The following is an 18246-nucleotide window of genomic DNA, read 5'->3' on the forward strand; positions in this document are numbered from 1 at the left end:
GCCAGCGTGGTGATGTAGTGGTTAAGATCACACACTCCACTGGGTGGCCTGGGGTTTCTGGGTTCGGATCCTGAGCCAAACCTACACACCACTCACCAACCCATGCTGTGGTGGCATCCTGCATACAAAATAGAGGAAGACTGGCACAGATGTTAGCTCAGGGATAATCTTCCTCACCAAAAAAAAATATATATATATATATATTTCAGGTGTTGATATTATTCAATATAAATTATAGGAAAGCTATGTTTAAAGAAGAATAAGATGTAAAATATCTGCAGGGATTAGCAGACTATACAAAGCAACCCAGTCAATTTGAAAAGAGACAAAATAAGACATTTAGACATTTAAAAAAATACAGTAACTATAATTTAAGTTTCAATGGCTGGCTTAAAAGCAAATTAGACACAGGTGAATGGGAGAGTTAGTGAATTGGCCAAAAGAAATTATCCAGAATATAAAACAGAGGAAAAATTATGGAAGAGATATCAAATACACAGAAGATAGAGTGGTATCTGAAAAGGTCTAACACACGTCTGATCAGAATCTCAGAAGGAAAGGAGAGAGAAAATGAGACAGAGGCAGTATATGAAAAGATAATGACTTGAGAATTTTGCAGAAGCAATGAAAGACATCAATCCACAGACTCAAAAAGTTCTGCAAAACTCTAGAACACTAATGACAAAATAAAAATCAAAAGCAGCCAGGTTTTAAGAGAGAAAGATTTCCTTCTAAGGAACAATAGATAGAGTTGCTAACTTCTCAATAGCAACCACAGAAGCCAGAAGATAGTGGAATGCTAGCTTAAATGTAGTGAAAGAAAATAACTGCCAAATAAGAATTCTACATCCATCAAGAAAATCTGTCAAGAAGGAGAATGAAACAAAGCAGTAGAGAATATATCACCAGCAGACTCCCACTGAAGGAAATGGTAAAGGATATCCTTAGAGCAAAGAGAAAGAAATATCAGATGGAAGGTCCAAGATGCAAGAGAGAATGAAGGCATAGAAAGTGGTAAACATGAAAGTAAATCTTAATGAATACTGACCGTGTTAGACTATAATGACTTATGGGCTTTAAAAAGACGATAGAATTAAAATACACAGTAGCAACAAGATAAGTCGGGAAAAAGGTAGAGAGAGTTAAAGTGCTATAAAGTCCTTGTATAACTCAGGAGGAGGAAAAAGTAGTTATAAACTTTAGACTGTGGTAAGATTGCTTATTATCATTTACTGAGTAGTCACTTAAAGAACAGAAATGGAGTGTATAACTTTCAAACTAGTAAAGAGGGAAAATGAAACTAGACAAAATAGTCAATAAGTTTAAAAGAGCACAAGAATGGGGGGGGAAAGAAGCACAAAACAGGCAGGACAAAAGATCAGACAACAGAACCCTTCACTGCTTTGCAAATGAATAAACTACAGCCACATGTGGAAAAAATGCATTCATCACACAAACATAACATTGAGGGGAAAAAAGAAAAATCACACAAAATGTGATTTATCTAACATTTAAAAATGGGCTACAAGGGGAAGCATACGTAGGTGGTAAAACTACAAAGGATAACTTGGAAATTATCACAAATCAAGGACGAGACAGAAGATTTAGGAGATCTTGGGGTGTGTGTGTTCAAATTCTGGGGGGTAGCAACATAGACGTTTGCTTTATAAGGAGGCATTAAACTGTACGCTCTTTTGAATTTTTTATATGTGTGTTGCATTTCCAAAAAAAGTTGAAAACAAAGTTAACCAAGCGGAGTGGTTGCACTGCCCCCTAACCTAAATGTTCAACAGCGTTTACTTCTCCTTTCTCTCCACAGACCATTATCCACGGGCTTGTGCTCATAGGCAGCTTCCTGTTGTACTTTGCGGTGTCCCTAGTGTACAATGCCGCCTGCGTCACCTGCAACAGTCCCACCAATCCCTACTGGGTGATGGAAGGCCAGCTCGCAGATCCCACTTTCTACCTCGTCTGCTTCCTCACACCGGTCGTGGCTCTCCTCCCAAGGTTTGAACATGGGAGCTGTTTTCTTGCTAGAACTACCAATCTCCCCTTAATAAGCCGTGTTCATGATCCTAGATTCAAGAGTTTGCCTCCTACTGGGATCCTTGAGGCTATTGTTTCAAAGATAAGGTGCTAGGACAGAAAGAACAATGAACTAGGAGGCAAATAACATGGACCCTGGTCCCAGGTCAGCCACAGAGTAGCAAGTCACCCAATCTGGCATGGCCTCAGTTGTGACATCTATAAAATGAAAGTAATAATTCCTACCCTCCTGCCTTATAAATGTTGTTGTATCTAAGGAATCATTTTGAAAAGCTCTATGGTCCTATATTTATTAGCCCAGGAATCTCCCACTCAAATGCCTGCAAGGACAGGTAAGCAACTATGGAAAACCAGGTAAAGTACAGACATTGACATTGGGGGAAAGAACTTCTCAGCTTCCCCCTGTCATTGCCACCAGGAAAGATCAAGTCTAGCATTCCAGAGCTTCAGAATTTTCCTGGAAATTCAACTTTTGTATGAAATAGCCAACTTTTTAATATTACTCAAATTTGTTAAAACACACACACACACAACATGTATTAGCCAAATAAATCATTCATGCCTAGGGACTATTTCTAACATTTCCAGCCTAAACCCTGTACACTTGCCTTTTCCAGAAAGACCACAGCAGCAACAGCAATAATGCCTTGCATTTCCCTGGAGCTCAGTCTTGACACATGCTCTCCTATCGAGCTCCTCATTTTGCTTTTACTAAATCACCTGGAAGTTAGGCAGATCTCTGGTTCCATTCCCACTTGCTTATGGGACAGCTCAAGTCCCAAGAGGGACCAGAATGTGTCCACATGCCCACCACAAATCATAGTGGAGCTAGATTCTCCCAACTCAGACGCCAATGTTCTGTTCTCCAGCCCACACTGTCTAGTCAGAGTAACTGGTGAACTTGATGATCATGCACCCATAGGCAAGACTTAGCCCCTCTCCATCCTCAGGGTCTCACAACCCTGAACATCCAAATTCAGCCACTTTATCATTATAAGCTGTAGCCAACAGGCCATTGCAACATTCTGCCAAACTTTTTCTAATCCAAAATTAGGCAGAGAGCCATCAGTAGATCTTGCTTTGTTTAGTAAGTCTGGCAGCTTGCATACCCTAGTTTGGTCTCCATATCTTCTTCCTAAGCCACCTCAGACCTTGACCTCTGAAGATACCAAGATGATAAATACTATTGAAGTCAGTGAACCCCACAAATGCTGGGTGAGTTCCAAGTACACACTGTGTCCACAGCCTCCCTGCTTGGCCCTTACTGGTCTCTGCTGCCTCATCTCTCCACTCCCTGCCTCCAACTTTGGGCTCCATACCACCAACCTTCTTGCACTTCCCTAAAGGCCCCAGGCCCTCTCACCTCCCTGCCTTTGTTCACACTGTTCCTTCTGTTAGAAATGCCCTTCCCATTACCAACCCTCCTCCTGCTTTGACAAAATTTCAGGCATGCCCAATTCCAGAAGACTTTTGTGTCTTCACCTACCTTCCTTAGGCTGAAACAGGTCCCCTTCCTGCGTGTGTTCCCATCACTTAGGTTGTATGTCTGTCGCTGCCTTTATCCCATTTATTATAAATTGTCTATTTGTGTTGGTCTAACCATTAACTCCTGGAAGTAATGTAGTCTGCTTATCATTATGTAACCAACACCTAGCACAGTTCCTGCCACATAGGCTACACTCAGAGATAAATGAGCAATGGATGCTAAAGAAATGGAAAGATGAATAAAATGGGATCCTTGCTCTCAAGAAGCCTGCAATCCAGCAGACAATTCAGACATAAGTTCGACCTGTATTATGGGTCCTCTCTGTATTCATAGAAGGCCCTGAGAGTGAAGAGTAGGAAGTAATCAAGAATAAGCACAAGCCTCAGAGGACAGATTTCCCACCCAACCCCTTCCTCAGCCCAACCCCTGGGAAGACAGACCCTGGAGAAACCATGAGGATTGTGCCCTCATTGGAAAAGGGCTTCAAATACATGGGTTAAATATTTTTGTCCACCCTGTTGGGGTTAAACACGGTTGTGATCATCACTGACCATGGACTGAGCTCCTCTGTTCTGTTTCTTATTTGGAGTATGGAAATAGAAAATTATCAGCCCCATATTCTTTGTCTTACCCTTGGCTAGAAAACACACTTGAAGCCAAAGTCTACCAGCTTGATGAGGATCATTGAAAACTATGAAAAGACTATTGACACTTTTCTTTGAAAAAATAAGCACTCAACATTACAGCTTGTTAAACAGATGAAGGATGAGTTAGGGAACAGTTAGCAAATATTTACTTGCTGGTTACCATAGTGCATAAGTTAAATCTTTGCTTATTCTATATTGAATTTCTGTTTAATTCTGTTTACTAAGAAAGGCGAAGAGATTTCCTCTAATCATGAAAGGATTATTTTAATGGTTCCACATACTGTTGAACTGTAACCTTGGAACAATTAGTGTTTTTTATTGAAATCCACATGACAGAATGTTTGCCACAGAAAACCGTATTTGTTCATTTAAAGTCGTAAGCTGTATTTATCATAATGGAGATTGATTTCACTTACCAAGATTGTGATAATTATCCCACTCACCGTGACCTCACTAATCTTGGTCTAATTAATTCAACCAGTATGAAAGAACTGTACAGATTCTCTTAAACTAGGAACAAGTAAATTATTTTACGGATAAAACAAAAGAACCTAACACAAACTTTAAAAAGAGTGCAGCATCTTAATTAGCTACAACGAGGCTAACAGTCCTTGGACAACTCTTCCCTCAGCTTCAGTAACTCAACTCTCTTGGTTTTCCACCTGCATCTCCTTTGTTTCCTTTGCTGGCCCAAGTCTTCGACATGGTGTATGTCAATCCTTGGTCCTAGGTTCTCCTGTCTTCTAACTTCTGCTCTCTCTACAGACTTAGCAACCACTATTGTGAAGTTAAATATTATTTTTAACAGGTGAATCTCCAATATAAATTCCCAGCCAGATATCTCTTCTGAATTCCAGACACATCTTTCTAGCTACCTAATTATCACCTCCCCTGGGCATGCTAAAAGTCTGAAGAAAGCAGGAGATATCGATAATTTAGTTTACGATTCATCCTCTATACTACTGCCATCCAAGAAACCTGGATTTCTTCCAGAGTCCCTTTCCTCAAAGAGTTACCCACTTTAGATCAAGGCAGACCCGGAGGAGTTATGCTTGATACTGCCCACCACCTCATGCCCATATGGAGCCTATCACCAAGCCCTGACAGTTCTATCTGCTACACATTTCTCAAATCCATCTGCTATTTCCATTTCTACAGTCACCACCATGGATGGGTTATAATCCTTTCATCCTAAATTATTGCAATAGTCTCCTAATGGGTTTTGCCCTAATCCATTATCATTGTGTCAAAGTGTCATCATGTCATCTGTTTATAACCCTTCAAGGGCTTCCCACAGCCTTTATAATAAAGCACAAAAACCATAATGTGTCCCACAGTCCTTGGCTGCTCTGTCCCTGCCAACCCCTTCTGTGTCCTATTTCCCCACTCTTGTCCTCACTCTCCACACTTCAGCCGTTGTACCCTGGAGTGGTTCCTACCTCCTCTCTGCCTGGCTACTGCCCACGCATCCCTCAGTCCTCTGCTTTAATGTTTCTTCCTCAGGGAAGGTCTCTCACAACCAGATCAGGTGTTTGACACTCTCATTGCTCCCTCTGCTTCGAACTCTGTTCATGGGCTACATGAGAGCAGGAACCCTGTCTGTCTTGTTCACAGCTTAATCCCTTGGGGCCTGGCCCGTCGTCAGGTCTTGACAAGTATTTGTTGAATAAATGAACAGAGAAGGAAAGTGATGGCTTGGGGGAAAGGTTTAAACTGAGAAAATTCCAGTTTCCAGGCAATAAATTAAGTCTTTCCTGAAACACATACATGGCCACCTGTACTGCCTCCCTGGGAGAAATGAGAAAGAATGGGGAAAGTATGTCTGATTTCTTGGGATCTGCTATAGTCTTCAGAAAACCCTTGCCCACTGTGAGGTCACCCTGAAGCTTTTAGACACAGTGGAAGGATGGGAGCCTCTCTGCTTACAAGGCTTAAGAAATAAAAATTCAGAAGAAAAAAGGATCATTTTGGGAAAAGACCTTAGATGTCTTCTGGACCAACTGGATTACTTTTTAGATAAAGAAACTGACACCCAGAAGGGATATGAGTTGCCCACTATCACAAGATGGTGTGTGCTCCCTCCATACATCACTTAATTTTATTCACCTTCTTACTCCCTCTCTTCCTAAACTTGTAACAGCGAAGAGAACCTAGGCACAGATAGAGACTCCCATTCCAGAGTCCACTACAGGCAACATGCATCTTGCATGGGGAGAAGAACTCTGAGTTCCATCAGGGAGCTCTATTAACTTCTTGAAACCTTGGGACACCCATCTCATCATTTGGGGCCTCGGTTTCTTCACCTGGAAAATTGTAATAATACACTGATGCTGTGAAGTCCATGTGGCCTATTGATTTAAGAAAAGAATATGTATTTAGAAACTACTTAACAATTAAGTTCCACAAAGGGTTGAACATTACAAAGCAAGTAAATTTGGCAAATTAGAATAGCCCAGAAATAGAATGGACTGCCTTGTATGTGATAGATACGAGAAGAGCCCCGGGATCTGGAGAGCTTGGTTCCACCCATAGCTCCATCACTGTGTGGCTCTGGAAAAATCACTGAATCTCTTGGTGCCTCAGTTTCCTCATCTGGACTCAGGGGGAACCAAAAGTACCATGCAGTTGCATGGAATTGTTGGGAGAATAAGATGAGTTAATAACACATACGACACTTAGAGTAGTCCTGGTACATAATAAATGTTAGCCATTATATTCTGTTGTTGAACTCCCCAACAGCAGAGGTGCCCAGGCCTAGATATGATAATCAGCAGTCAGTGCAGCAAAGAGGATCTCGTGCTGGGTGGGGAGTTGGATTCTAAGACCACTTTCAATGAGTCAACACAATAAAATAAAGACAATTTCTGATTTTTTCCCACCAGGTACTTTATCCTGTCTCTACAAGGGACTTATGGGAAGTCTCTGATCTCAAAAGCTCAGAAAATCGACAGACTCCCCATGGACAAAAGAGATCTGGAAATCCAGAGTTGGAGAAGCAGACAGAGGCCTGCCCCTGTCCCTGGGGAGGCTCAGCCCACCCACCATCCAGAGCCACCTGTCTCAGAACAGGGCTTCAGAGCCAGCACCCCAAAGAGCTCTAGGCCTTCCAAGCGGAAGTACAAGGAGAACTGGGTGGTGCATGGGGAGAGATGCAGCAGAGACCACATGAGGGATGACCCATGTTCAGGGGACTCCTCAGCTAAACTCTCATCAGGGGAGCACCTTCTTCTGGGGCCTGGTAGGACAATGGCTTCTGGAGTCTACTCAAGTGGACAGACTGATGCCTACCGGCCCTCAAACAGGGGCAGCCATCGCCGATCCCAGAGTTCGCTGACCATATGAGGAGACTGCAGAAATATGTACAAAGTCAGAGAAGGTCGTCCAGTCGCTGGCCTAATTAACCATTTCCTCTTCATGGAGGAAAGAATGTGCCAGTCTTACTCTTTTCTCCCTACCAGGCTTGACTTCCTTAAAGAAAGTGCCGGCCCTGAGGGGTTTGACAAAAAAGGACTAGAAACCAATTGACCTCTAGTTTTCTCTGCTGCCAACAGCACATCTTGCAAACAGAGTTTTTTTTATAAGGAGGCTATGTTTCTATTGTATTGAATTTTCAAATTTTTTAGCCCAGAAACATTCTTCTGATCCTCTGGATAAGTACAGTCTACAACCAATGCAACTGTGTTGTATGTTTCCAAGATTCCAAGAAGTGTATCGACTCAGGTGATATCTCAGGATATGGAAGTTTCTGGGCTTGTCAAACCATCACCCCACCCCTTGGTGCCAAGAGTTAAAGTTTCAGAAGAGACCCATGCACACAAATGCTTCATTTCTAGTGTATTGCAGTGATGGCCGTGTTGGGATTAACATCCCTTCCATTCTCAGAAAGTTGGGTCTGCTTTTTGTCTCTAAGCCAAAGAAAACCACATCTGAAGATTAAAACTAGACTTGAAGCCAGTGCCACAGACACTTCTATGAGTTGTAGGGCCACAGCTAGGGTAAGCAGCGGAAAGAACATAAGCATGCTAAAGGGAACAGGTGCACCAGAAACCCCATGATTTACCACACGTCCCATAGTCTGGAGAATCTACCAAGAGGACGTGGGCAGCATTCTTTGTTTAAAGCTATTTATTTTATTTATTTTTAAATAGAAGTACCCCTCCTCATTCAGCTCTCAGGATAGGAAAACTCTAAGATCAGGAGATCTTTGCACATCTGCACCCAGACTAGACCCATATGATAGAGCAACTCTGAGCCCAAACAATGACATGTTTAAGAGTAGGGCCATTGTGAAACCCTATTCATTAAGTTTATGCCAGAATATCACCATCTGGAAGACACTGGCACCTGCCTCAGTTAAATTAGGGAGAGTCAGAGGAAGTCTCACGTCACAGGGAAAGAAGGATTGTATAGACTTCTTATCCCTGGAGGCTGTAAATGCCAAATATATGAAAAAGCTTAAAAGTGTTGAAACAGAAGAATGGATGGTAGAATTCTAATAGGCTGTCAGGAGAAGCTAGGTCTACTATAGACAAGGATAGCCCGTCCCTAGTCTTTTAAGGTAAGTCAGGGAGGGCTACTGAAGCCCTCCCCTCCTTATGGTGGTGCCATATATCAGACAAAATCCCCATACATTAGGGATGGATGCAACAAGTGTGACAAGTCTTTGAGCCTAAGCGATATAGCCACCACATGAGTTGACTTATCACTTAACTTCTCAGCAAAGATGCCCAAAAAGATCGTAACAATCATGTTGGCAAATGGCAGACTGAGCTGGTCCTTTGACCATCCTACTGACAAACCTGACCTAGAGGGGCCATTCAGTGCATCGTACTGGAGTCAATACACTGGATCACTTTCGCTGACTCTGCCATATCTTGATGCCAACACTGGCCAGCTGGTGGGTATTTAGGGGAATCCTACAGGAGGTTTGCTGAGGGAGGAGTGGGTAACACATCAGGCGACGCAGTAATGATATGAATTGTCCCAAATGAGGGGATTGAGCCAAAACTTGGATCTCAGGGTCCTCTTTTTCCCCCATACAATTCCTGCCCACTCCCAAAAGCCAGATGAGACGGTAAGGTGTTTCAGAAAAGAACAGAGTAGTGGGAAGAACACTGGCCTCAGGAGATCCGGGTTTGAGTCTTTGCTCCTCCTCTGTACTCTCGAGGAGCCAGGAGCCTTGAAGCAGGATGCCTTACCTGCAAATTAGGTTAGAACTGCCCTACCTCCCACGCTTGGCATAAGGATTAGGTCAAAATACATGGGGGATGTGAAAACCCTTTGAAAGCTGTCACACCCTTGATAATAACAAAGGGATTTTTATGTCAGAGCTAAGAGGAAATAAAGTGATAGGGAAGCTGAGAAAAATGTACTTACTATACATAAGTATACTATCCTCAAATGCCAAACCATAACCAACATTCTGATGCTGCTCTCTTTCTTGTGCATGACCAACCAACCCAGTTAGCCTGGGATTTTCCAGTTTTAGCACTGAAAGTCCCACATCCTGGGAAACTCCTCAGCCCTGGGACAACTGGTCACCTACTCTTTCCCCTCCCTCTTTGTAAACCAAACCAACTGTGACTGTCCAATGTGCCATCTTAGGGGGAAAGGTTAAAACAACTATTTCCCTATAACATAATGCTAATGATTGTACTTAATACATTTTTATACTTTTATGACCTTTTACTGATTGACTGGAAATGTGTCACCCTTTGTTAGAAAAATAAATAAACACGGTTTTCCATAGTTGCCTGCAGTTCTGAGTACTCTCTCTTCCTTCCATCCTTCTTTGCATTCACTCATTCACATCCATTCACTTATCTAGCCAATCAACTGTTAAGCCCCTACCAGCTAACTGGTGATGTGCTAGAGGCTATGAGGAACACAGTCCTCATCTTAAAGAAGCTCATAGTCTTGTTGGACACATTATCAGGAAGATAATATTTGATCCAACATAGGAGAATGACACAAACCAAAATGGTTGTAAGAATTAGAAGCAGCACACAGTCTCCTCTCAGAAACACCAGCCTGGCTCCTCCCCTCTTCCTGGAAGCCTGACACCAACCTTAAACCCATATTGATTAGGTGCCTCTTTTCATTCACTCATGCAACAAATACCAAGTGAGTGCCTGCTGTACACAGCACTGTGGTGGGCAGCAAGGAGAAGAGAGGGAACAAAAGCAGACCCAGCTCCTGCCCTCAGGGATTTACAGTCTAGAAGGGGAGATAGACAATATTCAAGGAAGTCAATAAATGTGCTAATGACACACAATGAAAAGAAGCAAGAATGGAGAGGAAGGCAGGGGGTGGTTCCCAGGGTACTAGAGAAGGCCTCTTCACGGAGGAGATGTTTCAGCTGAGACCTTAACCATGAAAACAAGACAGCAGGGAAGGGCCATTCCAGACAGAAAATTAGTATGAAAGCCCTGCAAAAGGAAGAGAGTTTGGTATAGTCAAAAAAAGACGATCAGTGTGACTAGAACCCAATAAGCAAGAGGAAGTGCCCCATGATGATGTTTCTAGTAACATCTGGACTAGCTTGCTGTGAGCTAGGTGCTCGTCTAAGTGCATGTTGTCATGGAAACCTCACAGCAACCCTACAAGGTGGGTACTATTATTCTCCCCTATTTCAGTTAGCTGCTGCCACATATCAAACCACCCCCTAAATGTAGTGGATTAACATGACAACTGTTTACGTGCTCATGATGCTGTGAGTGGGCAATTTGGGCTGGGATCTCCCTCCACGTGGTCTCTCATCCTCAAGGACATCAGCTGGCCTTGTCTCATGACAGCAGTGTTCTGAGAATGGAAACAGAATCTGCAAAGTTTCTTGAGACCCAGGCTCAGCACTCCCACATCATCAGTGCCACCACATTCTATTGAAGCAAGTTACAAGGCCAGCTCAGTTTCAAGGGGGTGGGAAAATATACACCTCCTTTAATAGGAGCAGCTCAAAGAAATTTGAGGCCATTTGCAATCTACCACATCCCATTTACAAAAGGAGAAACTGAGGCAGACAGCAGTTACATACACATGGCACAGTCACATAATTAACAAGTAGGGAGGCGACATCCTAACCCCAGGAGTCTGAAACCAGAGGCTATGCTCTTGGCCACAGAGATACAACTGCGAGACAGGGCTGGAGGGGCAGGTAGGAACCAATGACAGAGGGTCTCGTCATCTCGACCTTCTCCTCAGAGGCAAGGTGGTGCAGTCATGAGCCAGAATTCCATCCCACCTCTGTCACAGGCTGGCAACATGACCTAGAGAAAGAACTCCCCGTGATCAGCTGAATTGCTCACCCAGACAAAAGCTTAAGTAAGGAAGCTCCTAACACCCTATAGGTGTTACACCCCTTAGAACTTGTGCCTGCACTGCCCTAAATATCTCCCCATGAGCTGATCACCCAGCTAGAGCTTTCCATTCTGCAGAGAGAGGCCCCAGGAGAAATGAATCACACAGGGGCAAATTTTCCCAGGTAATCAGAGAGTAGACCTCCAAGGGAATCTGGGACCCAGGTAGGACTCCACTGATAAGAAGGTGGGGACCATGAACGGGGCAATACCTCGAGCAGGCAGGCCTTTTGAGGGCACTCCAGGAGGAGTGCTGTGAGCCAATACTTCAAGATGCTGCGATGAGGATTCTGGCATTTTCAGACAGGAGCTAAGGCCAGGAGCCTTTTTGTTCAAAGGCGTTCTGGTGCCACCTAGCATCGGTGGAGGAGCTGCTGCACCTGAGGGTTCTTCCTGCAGCCAGAGCAGGGAAAACAGGGCTGAGGAGGAACCAAGCCAGAGTTGGGAAGCCAGATTTCAACACCAGCTCTGCCAGTGGTTTCTGCTGTGACTCTGGACAAATCCCTTCACCAGTTTTCAACCTCAAACTGAGGTTCACCTCGGTTTCCCCGAATGCTCAAGGGGAGAACTGGACTAGTTCTAACATTCTGTGATTCTAAAAGCTGGTTACAGTGTAGGAATGACCTTGGCACACTCGAGGCCTTGTGATTTACTATTTGTGCAGTTGTTTGATTCTCTATCACAGACACACACACACACACACACACACACACACACACACACGTGATGGAAGATCCCACAAGGAGGGGACCCTGCGATCTTGTTCTCTGCTGTGTTCCCAGAGCTCAGGACGCGGCAGTGCTCGACAACATTGTGACTATTGCTGCTGAAGACGACTGCAGATGGGAGCTGGTCTCAGAGGGGATATACAAAGGTGGAGGGCGGCAACCCTATCTGGGACGCTAATGACCCCCTAAGCCTTTGTGAGGCCCAGGTTGCCTTTTTCAGATCAGTGGATGTGAAGGAGCTGCAAATGCATAAGGAGGACCTGGGCAGCCACCATTTCCTGCTGTCAGGAGGAGGTGAGAGCTAGGATGCCTCTTTCCCTCTCTCAGGTCATGGTGGGCTCCCTCCAGGTGCTAAAATGAGCAGAAAGAGGAGTTTAATCTCCTATAATCTCCATCAACACCTCCACACCCCCATAAACATAGCTGGTTACTATGTAAAGAAAGCTCCAAGACTAGTTTCCAGTCCCCCTTCCACGTCTGCCACTGCCCCTGAGCCCTCTGCCCATTTTCAGACGGCCACCACCTCTCCCCTGATTCTCGGTCAACGAGAGGGGCCAGCCACTCACAGGTCAGGCCAGGGGAAAGGTGAACCCAGGCTCCTCAGAGGCCAAGACCACTTGGGAGGTGGCAGTGTCCTCAGAGGCTGACCTCAGACCCCAGTGCAGCAAAGGGGAGGCTGGCTGGCTGACACTTGACTGAACTTGGAGAGAAATGTTTTTTCTACAGTGTCATGAGCCCTTCCTACGCCAGCTAACCTATGTTCCCAAAAGACAAAGTGAAAGATATTCCAGCAGATGACAAAACTCAAGTCAAAAGGTAAGTGGATGAGCCCAGGATCGCCTAGTAATCTAGAATTAGAGCTGAGACTGAAATTGGGGTCTCCTGACACCCCTCAATGGGAGCTCATCAACAATCTCATCAGCCAGAGATTAATTGGCAATCCTTTCCAGGACTGCTTGGACATTAAAAAAAAAGAAGATTAACACAAAAGGGCAAAATAAAAAACATCAGGCCACATGGCAGGTGAGTCAGTGTAGATCTGTTTGACTATGGAATCCTTCCAGAACTCATGTTTGCAAAAGGGCAGCCCAAGAGTGAAGGGTGGGGCTATACCAGGAAGAACTCACCTCTGAGAGTTCTCTTCTCCTGTCTGCAGAGGCAGAACTGAAATCTGAAGCCCTAGCAACTGCTGCTGCTGAGCCTCTAATCCTGCCTTTAAAACAATCCACCTTTTTCCCCACGAAAAAAAATATCTATAAACCTTTGTCTCTTTTACTGGATGCAACAGACAAAAGTGTGAAAGGAAGCATGCATCTGCTCTCCCCATTTAAAACAGACTGGTGTGCTGGACAATGAGAGTTCTCTTTCAGGAGGACAAGAACCCTGGACAGCCAAACGTCTGCTGGGCTAGCTCTAGTCACGCCTGCCTCTTTTTAAAGAGCACGGAACCAGAGAGGGGATGTGAACTTGCCAGAGGTTGAGAATCACCTCTGCTACCCTCAATTGCCCCATGAGCCTGCCCCCAGTGGCCAGAGGAGTGTGATTTACAAGGTCGTTCCATGTTGAAAATGGAACCTCTGGGGTACCCACACTCGATGCTTTTACGAAAAGGACCCGCTGTTGCCCTCCCAAGTAGGACCTCATATCACCCTCTGGCCCTGCCATCAATCGATTGGCTCAGGATAACCAGAGGACGTCATTCAGGCCATGGTCTTAATGACGTAAGGTAAGATCCCATCTTTGTAACTCATCTATTTTAACAGCAGTTTGGGGCACTTCATCCCAAAGAAGAAGAAATAGGTATGGGAGTCCTTCAGGCGGGGTGGCAGGCCAGAGTGGGGAGAAAGACACCTTGGGCCAGAAGACCCTTTCTTTATAAGACCCTTGCTTAGCCCTTTGGAAGTGATGGCCTACACATCAGGTGGCTTTTGTACAACAGGACAAATGAGGAATATCTCCCCTTCTTTTGTTCCCTGCAAATTCTAATGTGTTTTTCCATTTGGCTTCCTTGTCCCCTTTTATAGATGAGAAAACTGAGGCTCGATACCTTTCCCAAAGTATGTGGCTGAGAGCCAAGATTCAACCCCAAGCCACCCAACTTCAGGGCCCAAAATGTTAACCATTAGGCTACACTCCTTCCACAGTGGAGTGAAAAGAGCCCTGACTGAATTTAGGGTCAGGAGATCTGGAAAATCTGCAAATTTCTTATTGTGAGTCTTTTCTTCCCCTCTCATTCTTCTCCATGTGTAAACTGAAGGGGTTGGCCTGGAGACTTCTAAGGCCTTCAAATTTTTCTGAATTCATGATCCTCATCTGTAAGAACACACACTGAGTTCCCTCCTAAATACCCTTGAGGCTTCCACTCTAGCTATCAATGAGACCTTTTTTTTTTTTTGAGTAGATGTGTAAGAAACCAAATTGATCAGCTCTTGAAAAAGATAATGAAAGCCACTAGTAAGTCAACCGAAAACCTGCTGACTGGCTAAGCATTAGCAAATCACAAATATTGCTTGCAGATGGGGACAGGAAGAGTAAGCAGATAGTAGGAAAGGAATTTGAAGGATATTAAGATAACACGGAAAGGAAATAAGCAAGAGCTATGAGCTCTATTTGTGCCCCAGCTCCTGAACCAGGTGTACACTGAATCTCCATCACCTGACTCCGAGCCACCTCCCAGGCTCAGAGCCCAAGCTTGAGGGAAACTAACTGCTTGCTATTCTGAGCATATTTTATACTTTCCAACCTCTGTGCCTTTGGTCGAGCTATCTCGTCTACCTAGAATACCTGCTCAAAGCCCAAATCTCAAACTCAAAACTCTAAAGAGCACTTCTTCCACAAAGCTATCCCTAGTCACTGAACTCCCAAAGCTCTTTGCACACCACATATGGAACTCAGTGCAGACTCACTGATACTTACTCATGTCTTTCTTTTTTTTGGATCATTCCTGCTAGAATGTCTGAGCCTGAAGTCACAGGTCATGAATGATTGGACTTTAGGTCATCCTAGGACTAGAAGCAAGTCTTGGCCAATGATAGTAGCAGACTGGCTCATAAGAATCTTCTCTCATCTAGTCCTGAGCAGAAATCCAGGAGAAGAGGTGGGCAGAGACATTTCCTCTGCTTCATTCATACCAGGAGTTCTGTCTTGGCCTCCCTTTCATCTCTTCCTCATAGGCAAAGACCAGAGGATGATCCAATGGTCAAAGTTCCAGGAAAATCGGTGGTTCTTGAGGGCCTCTGTCTTAACAGGGCTCCAGAAACTTTCTGGGCTTCAATTTCTCTTGCATTTCCTCCTTCCATGAGATCAGCCAGCACAACTAGGCTGAGACTCATCATAGGAGGAAGGCTCCCTTTTCTGGCTTCCACTTTGGGCCACTGGCCTCAGTTATAAATAAATTCTCTTTGTTCCCATTCTGCCAATGTTCCTGTGGTACCAGTCTGGGGAGAAGGGAGTAGGCAAATGGGGAAGTGGAGACCCAGAGAGGGGAAAAGTGATCGTCTATGTGGGATGCAGACATTCCCAAGTTCTATGTCCATGATGCTACCAAACTCCATTAAATTTCAATTGGTATTTTTATCCCCATTTTATAGGTAAGCAAACTGAGGCTCAGAAAAGTTAAGTAAGGTACTCAAAGATGCGCTGTTAATAAGATGCAGAACCAGTATGCCAAACCCAGATCAGATTCCCAGCCCCCTGTAATTAACAATCAGGGCAGCCTGGTCTTTGGGAAGCAGCAGAGCATGTGATTTTCTAGAACAGTCCTGTCTCATGAACTCCCTCAGGGTCTCAAGTTGCACCTCCAGCTACTTATACTTTCTGGCCTCCTTTCCACCCTGCTTCTCCACAGGCACATCCTCCAAACACTGACACAGGGCCTAAGAGGAGGCTCAGCACCCTGGAAGATATGTTGACACTGGCCCTGCTCTAATTACAGCTCCAACAGCCTACACTGTGCCTAGCAGACACATCATACCAGGAGCACATTAGTTTCTGCCCCAGCTGGCTCCCACCATCGGCATGCTCACAGGGGCTCTGTGTGAACCCCTGACGTGGGAGGAATGCACCCAGCCCTGCCTCTCTTCTTATTTTTAATTAGAAGTTCCATTAAAACCACTACAGCAATGAGGCACACACCAGGCAGCATACTTCAGGACAATTAGCACACTCCTTGGGTGGCTAAAACAGCCTCGGCCCTGGTCTGGGCTGACATAATTGCACCAAAACATACAGCCTACCAGGAGGCTCCTGTTTCAAGTGGAAAGAAACAATTAGTCACACAATCTATTGGGCATTAGATCTGTAGGAAATTGTTCAGTATACATAATTTAAAAGTTTGCCAGGGGTTGAGATACATGGAAATTATCACTTGTGTATGGCTCAGTATGTCCACGAACAAACCTCCATCCTTGCCCACCCCACCCCCATGTTATTAATAGTGTTTGTGCATAGAGACGCCAACTGCGTAAAGGGACGGGTTGTAATTACATGTCTGGATCACTGTAGATGTGCGCATTCTATTTCTGGAATGTGGGAAATAATCAGTGGGGCAAAGAAATTATGAACCCCCAACAACCTCATTGCCACTTTCCGAATCCCCAAGCCACTGATTAAAACCTGCCCCAAAGATAGCTCTGGGCCGTGTCATCCTGGTGATTCTGAGCAGCAAATAAAGAGAACAAATTGGAAGACCAGAAAGACCTCTCTGAACACCAGCAGAGCTGCAGAAAACCACCCGAGGCTCCCCGGCCTCTGTTTGAAGCCCCACTCTTGGATTCCACATGCAGAAGCGACACGTCTGCATTGGCTCATCCCTCTCCAGCTCTCATTGCTGAACCATTGCACCTTCCACAGGCCAGAAGTGCCACGATAATTAATATTCAACTGGCATTTCCACTGCACATTCAAAGCCTGTTCTTTCAGCCTTTTCAAATCCAATTCCAGACCAAAGTAATCCTTGCCCTTGCATTCTGGTTTGGGCGGCACTGATTGTTAGGATTGCAGACTATGGTTTATCAGCATTTATTGAACAGCAAAGGACCTGCACCAGAACGTTTGTCACTAGGTCTCTGACTCCCAAGAAGAAATTAACAAGCCAGCAGGACACAAATACTGGGCAGGAAGGAGGCTGTTTCAGGGAGAATTATTATTTATGAGTTTGCATACAAAACTATGGATGGAGTAGAGGGTTGCGAGGCTTTGAAACAAGGGACAGTCAGGCTAATAGGAGGCAGCCAGTGTTTGATCACTTACTTTCAAGTCTCCACAATCACTCTTCAGGCTTCATTCTTTGTGGATCTTGAAAAAGAAGTAAAGTGGAAAGACACCTTGATTCAAATCCTGGACTAATCCACTACATGACCTTGTGCAAATTACTTTCCCTCTCCAGGACTCAGCCCCTCATGTTCAAGACCAGAGTTAAATGGGGTCAGGGGTGTTGAATCCCTTTCTGTTGAACCTCCATCCCCTGCGTGGGGATGGACAGGTTCCTTCCCCACGTTCCCCAGAGCAGCTCTCATCCTACATGTTTCCCATACAAGGCTTTCCCCGAGATTTTGTTTAAGGAAAATTCTTTTTAATTTGTAGAAACAAGTTTGAAGCCACTAGATGATCTCTAAAATCCTTCATAGCTTCATAGCTCAAGAGTCTATGAAGAAGTAGAAGTGAAATGGTAGAAGGACCCCACCAAGCAAGTGGAGAAGCAGCCACATCAGTATGTTTTGAAGGGCCAAAGAGATACAAGAGGGAGACAGAAGAAAGAAACAGATTAACATGGAATCCCCGCAAAGCAGAGAACACACCTAGAAATGATAATAATGACTGTAGATATATAAACACAGGGGCCTAAAAACTATGACTTTGAGGGATGTTTAGGCCTTCTTTAATAACTCATATAGCTCAGCAATAATGGCAGATTTCCTAGGCAGATGGAAGGCCCCCTGGTCCAGGCTGATAGGTCCAGATTGATAAGACTTTCTGCCCCACTC

The 18246-nt window shown here is 44.6% G+C and overlaps 1 protein-coding gene across 8 annotated transcripts in view; it reads left to right on the forward strand.

The window, feature by feature from the left end:
- ATP10B (ATPase phospholipid transporting 10B (putative)) overlaps window positions 1-9930 on the forward strand; it is a 285082-nt gene extending 275152 nt beyond the window's left edge. For all 8 annotated transcript variants that reach the window (XM_046667349.1, XM_046667350.1, XM_046667353.1 and 5 more), the window contains 2 exons: window positions 1820-2007; window positions 7062-9930. In XM_046667349.1, coding sequence (XP_046523305.1) covers window positions 1820-2007; window positions 7062-7521 — 648 coding nt within the window. In that variant the 3' untranslated portion in view covers window positions 7522-9930. The remainder of the gene's footprint in view (window positions 1-1819; window positions 2008-7061) is intronic.
- Window positions 9931-18246: the final 8316 nt, after the last annotated feature.

This window comes from Equus quagga, chromosome 7, assembly GCF_021613505.1.
Source record: "Equus quagga isolate Etosha38 chromosome 7, UCLA_HA_Equagga_1.0, whole genome shotgun sequence".
Classification (NCBI taxonomy): domain Eukaryota; kingdom Metazoa; phylum Chordata; class Mammalia; order Perissodactyla; family Equidae; genus Equus; species Equus quagga.